This window comes from Hippopotamus amphibius, chromosome 16 (assembly GCF_030028045.1).
Source record: "Hippopotamus amphibius kiboko isolate mHipAmp2 chromosome 16, mHipAmp2.hap2, whole genome shotgun sequence".
Classification (NCBI taxonomy): domain Eukaryota; kingdom Metazoa; phylum Chordata; class Mammalia; order Artiodactyla; family Hippopotamidae; genus Hippopotamus; species Hippopotamus amphibius.
In genome coordinates, this window is record NC_080201.1 from 45,169,326 (window position 1) to 45,190,088 (window position 20,763).

The 20,763-nt window shown below is 43.9% G+C and overlaps 1 protein-coding gene across 1 annotated transcript in view; it reads left to right on the plus strand.

Moving 5' to 3' along the window:
• WDR88 (WD repeat domain 88) overlaps positions 1-20,763 on the plus strand; it is a 46,529-nt gene that overhangs the window by 1,340 nt on the left and 24,426 nt on the right. Inside the window, exons 2-4 of the mRNA XM_057712142.1 lie at positions 11,623-11,733; positions 17,471-17,559; positions 18,609-18,672. Coding sequence (XP_057568125.1) covers positions 11,623-11,733; positions 17,471-17,559; positions 18,609-18,672 — 264 coding nt within the window. The remainder of the gene's footprint in view (positions 1-11,622; positions 11,734-17,470; positions 17,560-18,608; positions 18,673-20,763) is intronic.

The following is a 20,763-nucleotide window of genomic DNA, read 5'->3' on the forward strand; positions in this document are numbered from 1 at the left end:
AGCTGTCAGAGGACCTTGGAGCTGAGTCCACAACTGGGCCTGTCGAATGGCTGTCTCGGCCAGCTCCCCCCACAGGGGTGCATTGAGGTCTCCACGGGGAAGTCTGTTTGGAGAGAAAGCAGTGTGTGCCAGTGCCTTGCTTGTTTTTATTTGTGATAGTTATTCTGATTTTTAAGTAAAATTAAAGGAGAGCATCGGAGTTGTATTTTATTTCTGTTCTCCATAGAACACCCCCAAGATCCAAATTCAATAGATAAAAAAGGTTTGTGGGGGGTTTTTATTTTTGTTTTTTACAATTAAGCGCCTCCCCACAGACCTAGAGTGTTCTCTATGTGGTTGCCAAGGGGGAGGGGTGCTGGGGGAGGGACAGATTAGGAGTTTGGGGTTATACATATAAATGAATCACTTTGCTGTACACCAGAAATTAACACAACATTGTAAATCAACCATACTTCAATAAAATAAATTTTTAAAAAGAGTCTCCCTAGCACCCTAACCTCCCCAACTACACTCTTGCCCTCTACAGAGGCAACAAATGTTTCTAGTTTTTTCTGTATCCTTACAGAGACATTTTATGCACATACCAGCATTACATGTATATTCTGACCCCTCCCCCCCTTTTTTTACATAAATAGAAGCATGCCTTAGACCTCTTCTGCACCTGGTATAGACATTTTTTTTTTTTTACTTATTTTAGAGATCTTTCCGTATTTGTTAAAAAACATTTATTTATTCTGCGCTGTCTTAGTTGCAGCACACGGGATCTTAGCTGTGACATGCATGTGGAATCTAGTTCCCCAACCAGGGATCAAACCGTGCTTTGGGAACGCGGAGTCCCCACTGGACCATTGGGGAAGCCCTGAGATCTTTCCATATTAGTAAAGAAACAGCTTCTGTGTTCTTTTCTATGGAGAGTATTCCATTGGCTGGCCACCCCCTGATGGATTTAACCAGTCTTGGGTGCATTGTACATTCAGATGGCTTAAGATTTTTTTCTGGCCTGAGGTTTTTATGATCCATTAGGTTAACAGAAGTTGAGAAGTTATATAAAGCTCTGGGAGAAAAGTTTGTGACCTAAGTATTCTCTGCCTGGCCAAACTGCTGGTCCCTGATAAAGCCAAAAAAAAAAAAAAAAAAGAAAGAAAGAAAAGAAAAGAAAAAAGACATTTTCTGCAGAGCTGCAAGAACTCAGAAAGGATGCCTCTCTTTGAGAAAAAAGTTACTCAAGGGAGCACTTTGGCAAAAAACAACAACAAAATCAGAATTAAGAACTGCAGTAAGAGAAAGTTTAGAATAAACAGAAGGGAGTACAGTTTGAAAACAGTACACTTTGGAAATGTTTATACAGTGAGGTTAATGCGGTTGTGTAGCTCAATGAAAATGTTAAGAAATGATCTTTTGAAGTGAAGGTGCTGCAAGGCAAGAATAATAATGTTCCGGATGATTTCATCCAACAACCTGAGATGGTTTGCTAAAGAACGCTCTCGATGATAATGCCTTGTTCTTGGCCTTTAAACAATGCACACTCACACACTGGATGTGTCACAAATTTTAAAAATAATTGGCTCAAAACCTCTCCTTGGCTTCCTGGCACATTCAAGATAAAGTCGGGAGATCTGACCTTGACCTACCAAGCCATTTCGTCTCTTGCTCATCTCTCCATTCTCCTCCCTCTGACTTGCTGACCTTCAAGCCAGGTAGTCCGGCCTCCTGTGTCCTCGTTGTCCCCGCTCCGCCCTTCCCCGGGGTGGGAGGGTGGGGGGTGGTTGTCTCTCCCTGCCCTCTGTCTAAAGCAGCGCTCACCTGGCTCTGCCAGTGACCTGGCATCGCGTGCCTCCTGCGCGGTGGCCGCCCTTATCTCCCGCCCTGGCCCCTGAGAGCAGGAGGAGCCCGCCACGCGCGCTCCTGGGCTGGGGTCTTTGCTCTCTGATTCCCAATGCACTGCAGCACCGCGATCAAGGCCCGGCCAGGGAGGCGGAGGAACTTGTAGAACATATCTGTGGGACGTTACCTATGTCTAAAAAAAGAGCTCACCTTTTTTTTTTTTTTTTTTTTTTTGCTTTTACAAACATGGGGCTATCCTCTATATGCTAGTTTTGCTAGGGCCTTGGACCATGTAGCCAGAGTACAAGAGTGTGGAACTTCTCTCCGTGGCTCCTAGGGCTCCCTCTCCATAATGAACCCCAAAAGTACTCTGCCCAGAAAGGTCCAGAGGAGGGGTAGAGGGATGTCCCTGCTCTTGCTCTGTTTTCCCATGCCAAAATTCTGTCTTTGTGATGAGAAAAAGAACGAAGCCCCCAGAGTTTTGCCTAGAGACGAGGCAGCTGCAGAGCAGGCAGCTGAGGGACGGCTGTCTCCGGCCCCAAGGCGCAGGCTTTGGCGGTGGAGCTGGAGCAGACAGCTGATCCGGTCGCCTCCGGGGACCGGCTATCGGCCAGAGCTGCTGGCATCCTGCGCTCCAGGCCCCGCCCCTGGCCCGCCCCTCGCCTGTAAAGCCACGCCCCTCCCCTGCCAGGCACCGCCCCACATACGCTGCCCGGCTCAGTTTGCTTGCGCCCCCTGGCGACCCAGCCCCGACCTGGCGCCTCACATCTTGTCTCCTGGTGGCCCAGTTCCTGTCCCACCTCTCCCAGCTACAAAAAGCCCAAGGGCCCTCTTCCTGCATCCCCACAACCCCTTGTTCCCCACAACCCTGAAGTCGCTCTCCTACCCTAGACCCCTGCCTCCCCTCATCCCTGCACCTCTGGCTGAATTCGCCTCCCCCCAACCTCTTTGCGTGCCCTACCCCCCAAACCTCTCCCCCACATCTCCCCTTCCAGAGTTCCTGCATCCACCGGGGCACTGCCTGGCGGCACAGCCTCAAATCCCTCCTCTCACTTCCCCACAACTCCGCACAATTAATTTTTTTTAATTTAACTATTTATTTATTATTGATTGATTGGCTGCATTGGGTCTTTGTTGCTGTGCATGGGGCTTTCTCTAGTTTCGGAGAGCGGGGTCTAGTCTTCATTGTGGTGCACAGGCTCCTCATTGCAGTGGCTCCTCTTGTTGGGGAGCATGGGCTCTAGGCATGGAGGCTTCAGTAGTTGCGGCACATGGGCTTAGTTTCTCTGCAGCATGTGTGATCTTCCTGGAGCAGGGATCGAACTCGTGTCGCCTGCATTGACAGGTGGATTCTCAACCACTGCGCCAGCAGGGAAGTCCCTCTGCGCAGTTAATGTAAAGAAAAATGAACAATGTAAAAGTTACCAGTTCAGTTTTATTCCTGGATCACACTGTGGACTACAGCGTGGGAGACAACCTCTCAGAGAGCTCTGAGGAACAGCTTTAGAGAGGTAAGGGAGGAGCCAGGATACATATGAACATTTTGCTGGGAAAAACATGTAGTCAAGTATAAGAAGATTACTGTTAATCACAAAGAACAGACTTCTCAAGTTAATGATTTTAGTGCTTTTCTGTGTATGAGAAGAAGATGGAAAAACTGGGATCACTTAAATGCTGCTTAAGTATGAATCTTAACCGTGTTGGGGCCAGTGTATCCAAAGCACAGAATGCTTCCTGTTTTTCTCTGTCTTGAATTCCCCTCAGGCGCACTGTCACTGTCAGTGGGCCACTGCGGTGGCTAATGGTTTGATCCTTGTAGAACTGGAATAGGAGGCAACATTTTTTTCTTTACAACACCCCTACATCCTGGACACCTCCTTACCTCCTGAGCTGATATTAGTAATTTGTGTTCTCTTTTTTTCTTAGCCTGGCTAGAGGCTTATCAATTTTATTGATCTTTTTAAAGAACAAAATTTTGTGTTACTTGATTTTCTCTATTGATTTCCTGTTTTCAATTTCATTGAGTTATGCTGTAATTCCTAGTATTTCTTTTCTCCTACTTATTTTGGATTTAATTTGCTCTTCTTTTTCTATTTTAAGGTGGAAGTTGAGATGACTGATTTTATATTTTCCTTCTTTTTTCATGTATGCATTCAATGGTATAAATTTCCCTTTAAGCACTACCGCATCCCACAAATTTTGATAAGCTGTATTTTCATTTTTGTCTAGTTCAAAATATATTAAAATTTCTCCTGAGATTTCCTCTTTGGCCCATGTGTGATTTAGAAGTGTTTAGTCTCCATGTATATTGGTGTATCCCAACCATCTTTCTGTTATTGATTTCTCATTTCATTCTGTTGTATTTTGAGAGCAGACAGTATATGATTTCTGTTCTTTAAAATTTGTTGAGATGTGTTTTATGGCCTAGAATGTGGTCTACATTGGTGAATATTCCATATGAGTTTGAGGAGAACATGTATTCTGCTGTTGTTGGATGAAGTAGTCCATATATGTCCACTGCATCCAGTTGATTGATGATGGTGTTGAATTCCTCTATGTCCTTACTAATTTTCTGCCTGTTGGATCCGTACATTTCTCATAGAGAGGTGCTGAAATCTCCAACTATGATAGTGGACTCACCTATTTCTCTTTGCAAGTTTATTCATTTTTGCCTAGAGTTTAACGCCCTGGTGTTCTGCACATACACATTGAGGATTATTATATCTTCTTGGAGAATTGACTTTTTATCATCATGTAATGTCCCTCTTTAGCTCTGATAAATTTTCTTGATGTGTTGTCTGCTCTGTCTGAAATTTTTGATAGTGTTAGTATGGCATAGTTTTGATAGTGTTAGTATGGTATATTTTTCTTCATCCATTTACTTTTAATCTTTACATGTCTTTTTTTTTTTAAATCAGGATTTATGTTTTTTAAAAATTAATTTATTTATTTTTGGCTGTGTTGGATCTTTGTTGCTGCGTTCAGTCTTTCTCTAATTGCGGTGAGTGGGGGCTGCTCTTCATTGCAGTGCATGGTCTTCTCATTGTGGTGGCTTCTCTTGTTGCAGAGCATGGGCTCTGGGCATGCAGGCTTCAGTAGTCACTACACGTGGGCTCAGTAGTTGTGGCACATGGGCTAAGTTGCTCTGCATGTGGAATCTTCCCAGGCCAGGGATGGAACCTGTGTCCCCCGCATTGGCAGGCAGATTCTTAACCACTGCACCACCAGAGAAGTCCTTCTATGTGTCTTTATATCTAAAGTGGGTTTCTTGTAGACAGCATATTGTTGGGTCTTGTTTTTTGATCCACTCTGACAGTCTCTGTCTTTTAATTTGTGCATTTAGACCATTCAAAGCGATTGTTGATATAGTTAGTTTAATAACTACCATATTTGTCACTCTTTCTATTTGTTGCCCTTGTTTTTTGATTTTTTTTTTTTTTTGGCCACGCCACACAGCTTGCAGGATCTTAGTTCCCCAACCAGGGACTGAACCCATACCCCCTGCTTTGGAAGCAAGAGTCTTAACCACTGGATGACCAGGGAACTCCCTACCCTTTGCAGTTTTAAATGATTTCACTTTCTCTTCTTTCTTAGTGTATCAGATATAACTCTTTTTTACTTTTTAAAGTGGTTGCCCAAGAGTTTGCAGTATACATTTGTAGTTAATTCAAGTCTACTTTCAATAGCCCTTTACCACTTAATGGGTAGTGTGAGTACCTTAAAATAACAAAATATTTCTAATTCCTCCCTCTTGTCCCTTTCATTGCTGTCATTCATTTCATATATACATATATATATAGTAGCTACTATTATTTTCAACAAACTATTACCTGTTAGATCAATTAGGAATAACAACAATTAAAGTTTTTTTTTAACCTTCACTTTTTTCTTTTTTGATTCTCTTCCTTTCTTTATATAGATCTGAGTTTCTGACCTATATCGTTTTCCTTCTTTCTAAAGAAATTTTAACATATCTTGCAAGGCAGATCTACTGATAACAAATTTCCTCAATCTTTGTTTGTCTGGGAAAGTCTTTATTTCTCCTTTCACTTTTTCAGGATACTTTTTCAGGATACAAATTTCTAGGTTGGTTTTTTTTTTTTAATTTTTAATTTTTAATTTATTTTTATTTTTTGGCTGTGTTGGGTCTTTGTTGCTGTGTGCGGGCTTTCTCTAGTTGTGGCAAGCAGGGGCTACTCTTGGTTGCAGTGCACGGGCTTCTCATTGTGGTGGCTTCTCTTGTTGTGGAGCACAGGCTCTAGGTGCACAGGCTTCAGTAGTTGCAGCATGTGGACTCAGTAGTTGTGGCACGCAGGCTTTAGAGAGCAGGGCTTAGTTGCCCCATGGCATGTGGGATCTTCCCACATCAGGGATCAAACTTGTGTCCCCTGCATTGGCAGGCAGATTCTTAACCACTGTGCCACCAGGGAAGTCCCTAGGTTGGTAATTTTTTCCTTTTAATACTTAAAATTTTCAGTCTCTTCTTACTTGCATGGTTTCTGAAGAGAAGCCGGATGTCAGGCTTATCTTTGCTCCTTTATAGGTAAAGTGTTTTTTTCTCTGCCTTCTTTCAGGGTTTTTTAATCTTTGATTTTCTGTAGCTTTAAAATGTAAGTGTAGATTTTTTTTAATTTTATATTTTGCATTTATCCTGTTTGGGGTTCTCTGAGCTTCCTGGATCTATGGTTTAGTGTTTGAAATTAATTTGGGGGAAATTCTCAATCATTATTGCTTCAAATATTTTTTCTGTTCCTTCCTCTTTTCTTCTGGTATTCTTGTTCTGCATATGTTATACCTTCTGTAGTTGTTTCACAGTTCTCGGATATTCTGTTGTGTCTTTTCTTTTTCAGTCTTTTTTTCTGTTTGCTTTCAGTTTTGGAGGTTTCTACTGAGATCTCCTCAAGCTGAGAGATTCTTTCCTCAGCCATGTTTAGTCTAATAATAAGCCCATCAAAGATAGTCTTCATTTCTGTTACGGTGTTTCTCATCCGTAGCATTTCTTTTCTTTTTTAAAAATTAATTAATTAATTTATTTATTGGCTGCGTTGGGTCTTTGTTGCTGCACGCAGTCTTTTCTCTGGTTGTGGCAAGCGGGCTTCTCAGTGAAGTGAATTCTCTTGTTGTGGAGCAAGGGGTTTAGGCACGCGGGCTTTGGTAGTTGCAGCTCCTGGGCTCTAGAGCACAGGCTCAATAGTTGTGGAGCATGGGCTTAGTTGCTCTGCGGCATGTGGGATCTTCCCAGCCCAGGACTCGAACCCATGGACTCGAACCCATGTCCCCTGCATTGGCAGGTGGATTCTTTTTTTTTTTTAATTAATTAATTTATTTTTATTTGTTTATTGGTTGTGTTGGGTCTTCATTGCTGCACACGGGCTTTCTTTAGTTGCAGTGAGTAGGGGTTACTCTTCATTGCGATGTGCGGTGTGACGGCCTCTTATTATGGTGCCTTCTCTTGTTGCAGAGCATGGGTTCTAGGCACATGGGCTTCAGTAGCTGTGGCACATGGGCTCATTAGTTGTGGCTCATGGGCTCTAGAGTACAAGGCTAAGTAGTTGTGGGGTAGGGGCTTAGTTGCTCCTTGGCATGTGGGATCTTCCTGGCCTAGGGCTCGAACTTGTGTCCCCTGCATTGGCAGGCAGATTCTTAACCACTGCACCATCAGGTTAGCCCCAGTTTGTTCAGCTTTTTCCCTATTGTGAGGATGGAGTGGTGACTTCCAAGCTTCTCACATGCCAGATCAGAAGAAAGAAGTCTTTCATTTCTTTTTTATTGCCTAGTAATATTCTATTGTATGGATATGCCTCATTTTATTTATTCATTCATCAGTGGGTTGGGTATTGTTTCCAATTTATCATTTCAATTTTTAAAAAATTGAAGTGTAGTTGATTTACAATGTTGTGTTATTTTCTGGTGTAGACCAAAGTGAATATGTATATATGTATATATTCTTTTTCAGATTCTTTTCTAGTAGAGTTTATTACAAGATGTTGACTATAGTTCCCTGTGCTATACAATAGGTCCTTGCTGTTTATTTTATATATAGTAGTGTGTATCTGCTAATCCCAAACTCATAATTTATCCCTCCACTCCCTTTCATCTTTGCTAACCATAAATTTGTTTTCTATGTCTGTGAGTCTGTTTCTGTCTTGTGAATAAGTTCATTTGTATCTTTTTTTTTTAGATTCCACATATAAGATCATATGATATTTGTCATGCTCTGTCTGACTTACTTCACTTAGTATAATAATCTCTAAGACCACCCATGTTATTGCAAATGGCATTATTTCATTCTTTTTTACGGCTGAGTAATATTCCATTGTATATTTATATCACATCTTTATCCATTCATCTATTGGTGGACGCTTAGGTTGATTTCATGCCTTGGCTATTATAAATAATGCTGCTATGAAAATTGGGGTGCATATATCTTTTCAAGTTAGAGTTTTAATCTTTTCTGGATATATGCCCAGGAGTGGGATTGCTGGATCATATGGTAACTCTATTTTTAGTTTTTTGGGGAACCTCCATACTGTTCTCTTGGCTGAACCAATTTACATTCCCACCAACACAGAGGAGGAGTGTTCCCTTTTATCCACACCCTCTCCAGCATTTATAGTTTATAGATTTTTTTCTTTATAGTTTATAGATTTTTTGATGATGGCCATTCTGACCGGTGTGAGGTGATACCTCATTGTACTTTTGATTTGCATTTCTCTAATAATTAGTGATGCCGAGCATCTTTTCATGTGCCTGTTGGCCATCTGTATGTCTTCTTTGGAGAAATGTCTATTTAGGTCTTCTACCTCTTTTTTGATTGGGCTGTTTTTTTTTGTTGTTGAGTTGTATGAGCTGATTGTATATTTTGGAAATTAAGCTCTTGTCAGTTGCATCATTTGCAAATATTTTCTCCTATTCCATAGGCATCTTTTCATTTTGTTTATGGTTTTCCTTGTTGATCAAAAGCTTGTAAGTTTGATTAGGTCCTAATTGGTTATTTTTGTTTTTACTTCTTTTGCATTGGGAGACTGACCTAAGAAAACATTGCTACAATTTATGTCAGAGAATGTTTTGCCTGTGTTCTCTTCTAGGAGTTTTATGTTGTCAAATGTCTTATATTTAAGTCTTTAAGCCATTTTGAGTTTATTTTTGTGTCTGGTATGAGGGAGTGGTGTAACTTCATTGATTTACATGTAGCTGTCCAGCTTCCCCACACTACTTCCTGAAGAGAATGTCTTTTCTCCATTATATCTTCTTGCCTCCTTTGTTGAAGATTAATTGACCATAGATGTGTGGTGTTTCCAGTTTTTTATTATTATGAAGAATATTGCTGTGAATGCCCATGTTCAAGTTTCTGTGTGGACATATGGTTTCATTTTTCTTAGGTTAAAAACCTAGGAGTAAATTTGCTGGATCATAAGTTAACACATATGTTTAACTTTTTGAGGAATTGCTAAACTATTTTCCAAAGTGGCTGCATGATTTTACATTCACACCAGCAACATGTGAGAATTCTGATTTCTCCATATTCTTGGCAACACTTGTTATTATCAGATTTTTTGATTATAGACATTCTATAGGTATGAAGTGGTATCTCAAAATGTTTCTGTGTTTGTTTGGCTTGTTCTGTTTTTTATATTTAGATACTATAATTTAATATCTTTTTTCCTGCAGTTTTATCGAGGTACAATTGATATACAGCAGTGCAAAAACTCAAGGTGTACACCATAATGTTTTGACTTACATACATCGTGAAATGATTACCATAATAGGTTTAGCGAACATTCATCATCTCATCTAGATACAACATTAAAGAAATAGATAAAAAATTTTTTTCCTTGTGTTGAAAACTTTTAGGATTTAGTGTCTTAACTCAATATGGTTTTGATTTACATTTCCCTAATGGCTTACGATGTTGAGCACATTTCCATGTGCTTATAGATCATTTACGTATCTTTCTTGGAGAAATGCCTATTCAAATCTTTTGCCTATTTTTAAATTGGATTGTTTGTCTCTTTATTGTTGAGTTTTAAGAGTGCTTTATGTATTCTAGATACAAGTCCCTTACCTGATACCTGATTTGCAAAAATATTCTTCCGTTGTGTGGGTTGTTTTTCACTTTCCTGATGGTGTCCTTTGAAGCACAAAAGTTTTTAATTTTGATAATGTCCGGTTTATGTTGTTGTTGTTGCTGCTGCTCCGTGTGCTTTTGTTGTCATATCTAAGAAACCATTGCCTAATGCAAATTCACAAAGATTTACACCCATGTTTTCTTCTAAGAGTCTTGTAATTTTAGCTCTCACATTTAGGTCTTTGATCCATTTTGAGTTAATTTTTGTATGTGGTAATAGGTAAGGGTCCAACTTTATTTTTTTGCACGTGGATATTCACTTGTCTCAGCACAATTTGTTGAAAAGATTTTCCTTTCCCTTTTTAATTATCTTGGCACCCTTGTTGAAAATCAAGTGCCCCAAAATATGAGTGCTTATTTCTGGATTTTCAGTTCTATTTCCTCCATCTGTATGTCTATCCTTATGCTAGTACTACACTGTCTTGATTATTGTCTCTTTGTATGTTTTGAAAATTGTTTTGAAATTGGAAATTATGAGTCCTCCACCTTTGTTCCTTTGCAAGGTTGTTTTGGCTATTCTGCTTCCCTTGATTTTCCATAAAAATTTTAGGGTTGAGGTAGGAAGTAGAAAGGCCCCTGGGCTGGACAGTTGGTATTTGTCAAGTGGAGTAAAATTGAAGCTTTGTTTTCCCTAGACACTCCAAGCACAAAGTTAATGGCAGGAGCTGAGCTCTGTTGTAGTGAAGAGTTAACATGACCATTCCTGAGGTCAAGGAAAACTCCCTGACTGCACAGGTGCAGAAAGACTTCTTGGGCATCAAAAAGGAAGGAGCACCACCCCATAATAGATGATGCCAAGCCTCTGTGCTGGAATCCATCTTGACAAAAGATGTGCACACATGTTGTGGAGTGTCCTAGGACAAGTCAGATGTGAGTAAAGAAGTGAGAGAATTGGCCAAAGGTAAACAAAGACCCGGAAGAACTGCTCTATATAAATGATTTAACTGCCTCTTTACTGCATTCCTCTGCATTAGGGAAGACACCCACAGTCTTTCTCTCCTGGTGTGTATTTCTGCCTTACTTCTATCTTAAATAAATAAACTGTTTCTCTGTGTGCTCTCCCACTTGTTGTGCTGTGTCTCTAATAATAAGCTTTGGACCTGTTTTTACAGTTTTTGCCTCTTTGAGAATTTCATTTTTCAAGCAGTGCAAGAGCCAGGGGAACTTTGCTTCTAGCCTCTAGGCCCTGATCTTCTAGTGGCTAGGATTCCTGGTTTTCATCCAGGCTACCCAGGTTCAATTCCTGGGCAGAGAACTAAGATGTCTTTTCAGGACTGCTCACTGCTGTCTCTCTGAGATCAGGATCAGCTTGTCAGTTTTGGAAAAGAAGTCTGCTGGATTTTGATGGGATGGTGTTGAGTCTGTAGATCACTTTGGAGGGTATTTTCATAAGAATAGTAAGTCTGCTAATCCATGAACATGGGATGCTTTTCCATTTATTTAAGTCTTTTAAAATTTATTTTAACAATGTTTTGTAATTTTCAGAGTATAAGTTTTACTCTTTTTGGTTAAATTTATTCCTATTTTGGTGCTTTTGCAAATGCAATTTTCTTCTTAATTTTTTTTTTCTGGATTGTTCATCGCAAGTGTATAGGAATACTACTGATTTTTAAAACATTGATCTGGTATTCTGCAACCTTCTGAACTCATTCAGTCTATCCTTTTTTCAGATCCCATTTAAAATTATGAGGGGGCACCAGCACATTGTGAGTTCCTGTCACTTCTGTGCGGATGACACAAAGGTCCTCAGTGGCTCCTATGACTGCACTGTGAAGCTGTGGGTAGGTGGTCCAGTGTTAGGTGGAGCCAAAACATCCTGTAAGCTTATGTCACCTCTTGTGGAGAGCTCCCCAGTACTGAGTTCCCAGACATTCAAGGATCCCAAAGATTTGGAGAGGCCTTTCTGAGCAAAATGCAAGAAGAAGCAGCAAAATGAGGGCTCACTCTAGTTTCAAGCCACTGGGGAGAGATAAGGTTAGTGTGGCTGCTGTCAGCCTGTTGATTTGGACATAGTGGGAGCAGAGATGGAGACCACTGGACCAGGAACTGGCCACCTTTTGTTGGAGGCTGTGCCTGAGACCTACCTGGGGGTCTCTAAGCTGTATCATCTCTCTGGGTCTCCTTCTCATTTGGAATAGTTAGTTCCATCCACAAAGATAGTATTATGGCCAGGCCTGGGTGATCACAAGAGGACAGAAAAGTGGCCAGACCTAGGACCTATCCATGAGGGATGACTGGGAGAGGCAGGTCTGAGCACAGGTCAGTGCCACAAAATGCAGGAAGCAGGGGCATAGGAACAGAGTGTGATGGTCAGATGAGGTTACAGAGAGGTGCCCACTGAGAACTCTTCCAAAGGCTTCTGGGTGTAGCCAGCAGACCCTGGTAGGCCTGCCTGGGGGCATTGCTGGTCAGTCAGGAGTGGGTAGGAAGGAAGCAGGACTGGGAGATGGCGTGGCCATCAGGGGCCAGGCCACAGATGACTGGGTGGCTAGGGCTGAATCCACTGGGAAGGACAGTAAGTTCTGAGCTTTGTTAACTCCTCTGGCTTCAGGGGCAGGAGGGGAACAGGGTGGAGAGGGTCAAGGCTGGTTCCTGGGTTCTGGTTTGGGTAACGAGGTTGAGGACAGCTTCTCACCTTCCAGGTCATGTTGGAGGAGCATCTTCTGGGTCATCTTTAGGTCTTGGCGGGTACCAAGCCAAGAATACTAGGCAGGAGGGTTTGGGGACTATTCAAGTGGTTCAGGCCCCACCTTAGGGACCCACCAGCTGTTTGACCCTGGGTGGTTACATGACTCGTGGGCCTCCCTGAGCCTCCCCAGGCTTCACAGGATGAGCTGCATGCTAGGGCTACTTCAGGGCCTGCCTGGCCCGTACCAGGTCCCGACAGACATCCAGTCCCTCCTATTCTGTGGCCCTTATCCACCTCCCACCCCCCAGTCCCCTGATCTTCTTGGGAAAACCACTGCTTCCTCTGGGAACCCTAAGCCCTTTCCCAATCCTCCGGGGTGACTGAGAAGGCCCAGGGCTGGGGGGGTCTCCACCTGTTGTCATCACCCAGGGGGAGGGGGATGGTGACTTTCCAAGTGTGCATTTTGCTTTGTTATCTTCAGATCCTTCTCGTGTTCTCCTCACCTTCTGAGTCAGTGGAAGTACTCACAGAGGTTACTGTCTGTTTTGGCCAAAGGGCTTCTCTCTCTAAAAGGGGACATCTGCCTGTTTTCTCTTATTGTCCCAGGATTAGGGACCATCCACCAAGATGCCCCCAGCTTGGGATTTCCCCGGTGGTGCAGTGGTTAAGACTTTGTGCTTCCAGTGCAGGGGGCCCGGGTTCAATCCCTGGTCGGGGAACCAGATCCCACATGTATGCTGAAACTAAGAGTTCGCATGCCACAACTAAGGAACTGGTGAGCCGCAACTAAGGAGCCTGCCTGCCGCAACTAAGATCCAGCACAACCAAATAAATAAATTAAATAAATATTAAAAAAGAAAAAAAGTTGTCCTCAGCTCCTCACAGAAGCCTCACTGCCCTTGCTCCCTGCCTACTCCATGTCCCATTCAGGATGTGGTTACTTCAGTCTGTCCAAGCATCCTCATACCTGACTTGCCCTCAGCCCTACCTCCTTCCACCACCTTCTCCAGCTGCACTCTCTCTCTGCCCTCCTTCATGCCTTTACCCCTAGTTGCAGAATCACCGGTTCTCTGCTCTCCCTGCCTTGGCTGTCCCTCCAAGGGGTCCTCTTTCCACCTCCTGGCTCTCTTTTCCCCATCTTTGTCTCTGTTCCTGACTCCTCCTGTGGATCTCCCTGCCCCAGCAGCAGCTCATGGTGTGAGCCCTCCCTCAGGAGATGACTAAGCCTCCTCAGCACGGTATCTCAGGCAAAACGTCTGCTTGCTTCTCCTCTTTCTCCTCCACTCTCATCACTTCCCATCTTCAGCCCTTCCTCTCAATCTACCCCAAATCCAAACATCCGGTTTAATCTTTAAAAAAGTTCCTTTTCCCCTAACTTCAGATCACTGTGAATAATTTAGAAAGTTCATAAATGTATGAAGCAGCTGGGAAAAAATCATCCTTAATCCTGTGCCCAACCTCCCTCTAATATGGTACATCTCTTTTCAGTCTTTATAAAAAAACCATTTTTTCTCATATATGAAGGTAATAAAGTTTTATCACCAAAGTACATAAAAACACAAAGAAGAAAAAAACTGTTGCTCCACGAACCCTGAGTTAACAGCTATGAAAATGTTGGTGTGTAGTTTTTTTTTTCCTGTTCACACATGTGTACACACATTTATGAAATTGAGACCATACAGAAAAACTGTTTATATAACCACAACAAACTTGGGCTACTAATATTGTCACATCTCCTTTATGTTTCTAACCATTTATTAGAACTCCTTCCTCGCCATTCATTCCAAGTCCAACCAACATCCCCCCTTAAATTATCTGAGTCCGCAGAAAGAGTTCTTGGCTCCAAATGCCAAGTGAAGAGGCAACTGTCTTTGTTTTCCCACACCCCTAGCCAATGGCCCATTTATTTCAAGAAACATTCAGTACAAAACAGGGACATTTCCACTGTCTTTGGAATTCACTAACAACATCTGGCTTGTATTGCTATGGATCTGCTGCCAAATCATTCATGGCAGTGATATTTTCCAAGAGGGTTATGTGTCCGTGGTTGCTATTCCTCCTCTCGGCCATATGGTGGCACTAGTGAACACTGAACCCATGCAACCCCACGGACATCAGTCCATTCTCGTGCTGCCCTTAACTGGCTCGGGGCCCTGCACAGACTGCAGTGGGCTTCCGCCCCAGGCCCCACGATGATCATTTTCTTAGTCCCCAGACACATGTTTGTCCTAGAGCAACACACCAGCCAGTGCCTCCAGCCTGGACTGTGTCCTGCTTGCATGAATTCCTCTTTGGGATCTCTTCCTGCCAGTGGGCTTTGATTAAGGTCTGCCGGGTTCACCCAGATGCAACCCCACTGTTTCAAGTTTCATGCAGCAGGGGCTGGGGGACTGAGTCTGTGCAGAAAAGAGTTCGCACAGTAGGCCCGAGACTCCTGTCCTTGGAAAGGCCCACTGGCAAGGCTGGCCTTGGCTGGCATCTGGGAACTGGACTGGTAAACAGCGTCCTACAATCATATGAATCTTTCCCTAAGTGATAAAGGGGGCTTATAGACTGTTTGTGCAAACCACAGTGGTTGATACTGTACACTGGCTTTCTGTCTGGGAGTCTGGAATTTTGGTGCATGCTGGAAGTGTCTGTGTGACCAGACCTGGATAAAAACCGGGACCCCAAGACTCAGGTGCACCTCCCTGGTAGACAACAGCTCACACGTGTTGTTACGACTGGTGCTGAAGGAATTAAATATGTCCCATGTGACCCACAGGGAGACCCTCTTGGAAGCAGAGCCTGGTTTCCTCTGGACCTCCCCCCACGTGCCTTTCCCTTTGCTAATTTTGCTCTGCGTCCTTTGGCTGTAATACATCTTAGCTGTGAGCAGACTATATTCAGAGTCCTATGAGCCCTGGAGAACCACCAATCCTGGGGGTGGTCTTTTTTTTTTTTTTTTTGAAATTGGAAGAATTACTTTTATTGTTAACATTGTTTATTAAGAGATTTTTTTAAAATTAATTACTTTTATTGGCTGTGTTGGGTCTTTTTTGCTGTGAGCAGGCTTTCTTTTAGTTGCGGTGAGTGGGGGCTACTCTTCATTGTGGTGCGCGGGCTCCTCATTGCTATGGCTTCTCTTGTTGCAGAGCACAGGCTATAGGTGCATGGGCTTCAGTAGTTGCAGCACATGGACTCAATAGTTGTGGCTCACGGGCTCTAAAGCACAGGCTCAATAGTTGTGGCACACGGGCTTAGTTGCTCCACGGCATGTGGGATCTTCCTGGAGCAGGGATTGAACCCATGTCCCCTGCATTGGCAGGCAGATTCTTAACCACTGCACCACCTAGGAAGCCCTGGGGGTGGTCTTGGGGACCCCTGACACAGGGCCCTTTGCCTCCCAGCAGGCTTGGGGTCTTTTTTTTTTTTTTTTTTGGGCACACGGGTGTAGTTGCTCCGTGGCATGTGGGATCTTCCTGGAGCTGGGATCGAACCCGTGACCTCTGCATTGGCAGGCAGATTCTTAACCACTGCGCCACCTAGGAAGCCCAGGCTTGGGGTCTTAATGCAAAGTGGTCACTGCATATCAGGGAGAATTCTCCCAGGCCTGCCCTGGTCAGGCCAAAAGCTCCCTCAACCGGGCACGATAATTTCGCATAACAATGCAAAGACTGTCTAGGAATTCGTTGTCCTACTAATAATATTTGTTTCAAGGGGACTTTCCACCCCTGCTTATCCTGAAAAGCTGTGGACACATTTCTTACTGAAAGTATTTTATCTCTGGCACAACAGACACTCTTTTTTTTAAAAAATTAATTAATTTTTAAAATTTATTGTTTGCATTGGGTCTTTGCTGCTGTGCGGGCTTTCTGTAGTTGCAGAGAGCAGGGACTACTCTTTGTTGTGGTGTGCAGGCTTCTCACTGTGGTGGCTTCTCTTGTTGTGGAGCACGGGCCCTAGGTGTGCGGGCTTCAGTAGTTGCAGCACGTGGGCTCAGTAGTTGTGGTGCATGGGCTTAGTTGCCCTAAGGCATGTGGGATCTTCCTGGCCCAGGGCTCAAACCCATGTCCCTTGCATTGGCAGGCGGATTCTTAACCACTGCGCCACCAGGGAAGCCCACAACAGGCACTCTTCACTTTGGTACCCTGATTGTTCTCATCATATTGTCTAGTTATCTCCCTTCAATGTGATAACATTGCTTAGGCCCCACTGTTGGAAGTGCTAGAATTTGTTTTAACTGCCCCCCTTAGGTGGACACAGACTGTTGCTGGTGTGTTTACCATCTGTCCCCTATAACGTGTGATTAAACTTATTCATGCAGATTTTTTTTTTTTTTTTCTGCGCCAGGTCTTATTTGCAGCATGTGGGCCCTTAGTTGTGGCATGCATGGGGAATCTAGTTCCCCGACCAGGGATTGAACCTGGGCCCACCTGCATTGGGAGCGTGAGTCTTAACCACTGGACCACCAGGGAAGTCCCCATGCATAAGTCTTTGGCCACAACTCAGATTATTTCCTTAAGAGAGACCCCTCTCAGAATAGAATTGCTGGGTCAAACAGTGGGAACTTTTTAAAAATTCTTAAAAGATCCGCTAGATTCTGTGAAGCCTTTTTGGCCAGTATAGAATGAGAAAATTACCTGTTTGCAGCTCTACCCTCAGAGTGACCTGTTTCCATCGGGCACTGTGGGATCGAGGGGGAGTTTTCCTGGGATGTTGTGGTTGGTGAGGGTGTCCTTCCTGCTCTGGCAGTGGTGGGGACGTCCTTTCGCCCCTCTGAGCTGGGTGAGAGTCATAGGACCGTGGGTTCTCAGACAAGCCCAGGGCTGATGTTGAACTCAGCTCACAGCTTCAGCCAACACCTCAGTGACCTCTGGCCCTCTCCCCTTCTCTCCCGCTGATCTGAGGATGCCTTGGATGGATCTGTTGTTCGGGATTTTGAGCCAGAGCCCGGAGGTCCTGTCTTAGAATGCAGTGTCACGGCTGACAGCAGAAGGTGACTTGCTCTCATTTTACTCTGGTCAGGAAAGTGAGAGGGAAGAGCAGGCCAGTGTGCAGCACACCAGGGACAGTTCACTGTCTTTTAAGGACGTACCCCACCTTACTCCCATATATTGGTCTCATGGTTTCCATCTTTTGCTATGAGAATCAGGTAGATGCAATAACTCTTGGAAAAGTGAAAATGCTAAAAAGGCAAAATTTATTGTGGCTAAAGCCAGTCTGAATATTCTTCATGGAGTTTCTTTCCTGCAGTCACACCTGTGGACTGGGGCAGCTGCAAAGTTCACTAGCGATTCAGTCCACGCCCTCATTTCACAGGGGATATTGAAGCCCAGGAAGCAGAGGCAAGCCGGAGCTGCCACCTGGGGAGAGTCGGGGCTGGAAGGCAGCCTCTGCGATGTATGTGCATTTACGCCTCACAGAGATGTGAGATGGGCCTTTAAAAGGGGATGTGCTTTAAAATGGCTTTCCTCTCACCCTAAGCAGCAGCCACAGAATTAGTCTACGAGTGAAAACCAGGGTGGGGATTTAAGTTTCATGGGAATTTATCTTATATAGAGGACAGAGGTTGTCACAGAAACCTGCAATATAAGAAGACAAGGGCACATTGATATTATTTTACTAAATGTACAAGAAAACATTTCAGAATGAAATGAGCTATGACAGTCTTTTCCTGTAAAAATATAGACATGTAATCAGTGGAAGTGATTGATCCTTGTGAGTTGTAGCTAGCCTTCAAGAAGAAGACAATTACAGAACAGAAGAAATGATACCTATAACGCCCCGGATATAAAATAACGTATTTGTGTGACTAAGCTGCTGTGGTGCCTTCCGTGTTAGGAACTCTCTGTTTTCACTGAGAAGCCCCCATTCTCCCAGAGGGTCATGGAACATCTTTAGAAAGATTCTGGTATTATTTGCCATCTTGGTCCTAAACTATAGAAATTTTATGTAAAGAATTTCCTATATATATATATTTTTCATAGAAACCACAGGCATAATAGTCTGGGTCATTAAGACTCTATGTTTGTCATTTATTTCTAGAATTATTGCAGCATCCTATGACAAAACAGTGCGGGCTTGGGACCTTGAAACAGGCAAGCTGCTGGTATGTATGTTCTGTACCAGTGGAGACGTCACAGCACAGGGTCTTTTTTTTTTTTTTTTTTTTAATTTTTATTGGAGTATAGTTGTTTTACAATGTTGTGTTAGTTTCTACTGTACAGCAAAATGAATCAGCTATACCTACACATTATATCCCCTCTTTTTTTGATTTCCTTCCCATTTAGGTCATCACGGTGCATTAACTAGAGTCCACAGCACACGGTCTTGACTGGGCCTTAGGTGACCTTGAGCTGGGCCTGGAGTGGGAAGAGTAGCCAATCTTCCAGAAAAGGAGAATCTTCTCAGGGACCAAAAGTGACGGAGGGTGGGCCTCAGGGAAGGAAAACTTTCTGAAGCAGGCAGAAGAGGGCTCTGCTTGCGGGGTGGGGAGGATGGACGTAAGAGAAGGAGCAGAGGTGGGAGTGTGGGGTAGGGAGCATGGCATTCCAGGCTGAGGGGACTGCATGGGAAAAGAGACCCTCCCCTATGGGAGGTCTGCTTTTGATGAAGCAGGAAGTAGAGTTGAGACCTTGGGACAAAGGTCACCGATGGGACGTGGCAAAAGCGTGAGGCTTCTGGGCCCTCCCCAATCTGTTCTCCATCTAGGAAGGACCACCATCCATCCATCCAAACTGGTCTGGGATACCCTCTCTCTCCTGCCTGGTACCCAGGCAGCCCTGACCCTGCTCAGGGGGCTCCTCAGGGTCTCCTGTCCCATCCCTGCCCCCCTTCCCCCAACAGCTTCTCATCGCCTCTCCTCTCCCTTCCTCCTCTTTTCTCTCCTTAAAGAACAATCTTTCTTCTTAGTGTAAAGATCAATGTATATTCATTGTAAAAATCTTTTTTGAAAGATGAGATAAGCCAAGTTTAAAAAAACAAACACAAAACCCTTCAAACAACTCCCAGAGATTACAGTTAACATCTTGGTGTCTCTCTTTCTATACGCATGTCACATGTGAACACGGGCAAGTATGTTCTATTGATGTCATCATATCCCAGCATATATACGAGCATTGGTTGCTGCTGACTTTGAGCATTTTCCCAAATGTTCTTCTCATATACATTTCCTGCTCTTGTCTCTAGCCTGTTTTTCTCTTTGAGATGCTTTCCCTTCCCTTCTTTAAACGTTTTTTTAGCACTTTTATTTATTTTTGTTGCATGAGCCATCCACGCCGCGTGCCGACTGCAGGGCTGAGTTAGTTATCCACTGCTGCTTGACGAATGACTCCAAAACTCAGCTTCAAACAACAGGCTGTCTCGCAGTTTCTTTTCTCTTTCTTTCTTTTTAAAAATATGTTTTTATTTATTTATTTATTTGGCTGTGCCGGGTCTTACTTGCGGTGTGTGGGATCTTCGTTGCAGCACGCGGGATCTTTTAGTTGTGGCATGCAGGCTCTTAGTTGCCGCATGTGGGATCTTCCCTGACCAGGGATCAAATCTGGGCCCCCTGCATTGGGAGTGTGGAGTCAACCACTGGACCAGCAGGGAAGTCCCTTGTACAGTTTCTTTACTTTAAAAAAAAATTTTTTTTTTTAATTTATTTTTTGTTTGCATTGGGTCTTCGTTGCTGTGCACAGGCTTTCTCTAGTTGCAGAGAGCAGGTGGTGTGGTGCGTGGGCTTCTCATTGCAGTGGCTTCTCTTGTTGTGGAGCATAGGCTCTAGCTGCTCGGCTTCCGTAGTTGTGGCACATGGGCTCAGCAGTTGTGGTTCACGAGCTCTAGAGTGTGGGCGCAGTAATTGTGGCGCACAGGCTTAGTTGCTCCGCGGCATGTGGAATCTTCCTGGACCAGGGCTCGAACCCGTGTCCCCTGCATTGTCAGGAGGATTCTTAAGCACTGCACCACCGTGGAAGTCCCTCTTGCACAGTTTCTTAACAGAAATCTAGGAGGAGTTCAGCTGGTGGTTCTGGCTCGGGTTTCTTGTGAGGTCACGGTTAAGATGTCCTCTGGGGCTACAGTTATCTGAAGGCTCAACTGGGGCTGAGGGTCCTCTTCCAGGATGACACACTCACATGGCTATTGGCAGGAGCCCTCAATTCCTCTGCACCCAGGTCTCTCCCTAGCGCTGCTCGACTGTCCTCAGGACATGGCAGTT